The sequence below is a fragment of the Penaeus monodon genome, chromosome 23 (genome assembly GCF_015228065.2).
Source record: "Penaeus monodon isolate SGIC_2016 chromosome 23, NSTDA_Pmon_1, whole genome shotgun sequence".
Taxonomy (NCBI): Eukaryota; Metazoa; Arthropoda; class Malacostraca; order Decapoda; family Penaeidae; genus Penaeus; species Penaeus monodon.
The window spans coordinates 43,823,770-43,824,579 of record NC_051408.1 but is presented as its reverse complement, the minus strand read 5'-3'; the positions used below and the strand labels follow the sequence as shown (position 1 = coordinate 43,824,579).

General features: G+C 42.7%; 1 protein-coding gene across 1 annotated transcript in view; it reads left to right on the top strand.

Moving 5' to 3' along the window:
• LOC119588437 (acid-sensing ion channel 5-like) overlaps positions 1-511 on the top strand; it is a 5,497-nt gene extending 4,986 nt beyond the window's left edge. The window contains exon 6 of the mRNA XM_037937107.1: positions 74-511. Coding sequence (XP_037793035.1) covers positions 74-243 — 170 coding nt within the window. The 3' untranslated portion in view covers positions 244-511. The remainder of the gene's footprint in view (positions 1-73) is intronic.
• The last annotated feature ends 299 nt before the right edge of the window (positions 512-810 follow it).

Here is an 810-nt window from a genome sequence, read left to right as displayed (position 1 = left end):
GCGTTTCCCTTAAAAGGCTCACCCACCGATCTCCATCCCTTAACCCTTGACCTCTGCCCTGTCCCCGACGCAGGTGACCTCGGGGGCCAAATGGGATTGTTCCTTGGCGCTTCCTTCATCACCATCGTCGAGTTCTACTTCGCCCTCTGCTACGTCCTGCGGGTTCTGTTAGCGAAGTCCTTCCGAGCCATGTCCCGAATCCTGAAGGAGTTTGCCAAGAAAGGCGCTTCTCAAGACGCATGAGCGGTGGCGTGGCGATCGTGCGCTCGGGCCTGAAACGAGCAAGAGAAAAACTAGGGGTAACTCATCCAAAACTAAGCGAATTGGAACCAAATTCGTACTGAATCTGTGTTTTATGATGAGTTTCATGGGTGCTAAATATTAAGTAAATCCATCCATTCACAGCAATCATAAATTGCTCGGAAACTATTTTTTTCTTGCGTCAAAACTAGCCGACCAGACTTAATATTTTCATAGGCTTACACATACCCATTCTGCAAAGGAAAAAAAAGGAAAAAATATACGAATATACACGAATACACCCAAGACCTTTTCACCTTGTTGTTTCTTTTCGACTAATTAGTACATTTTTCTGTTCTCTCCTCTATGTCCATCATGAATCCTTCGCCTGTGTGTATGTGTTTCTGTGGTCTGTTATTTTCCATATCTATCTGTTACCTCTAACTATCTCGTGGTTTAATTATCCTTCTGTTTACACGTATAGTTATTTGCCTGTAAATATCTATCTGTGGGTATGTTTGTCTTTTAATGTATATGCCACACAATTTACTAGTTTCTTTATCGATCTAA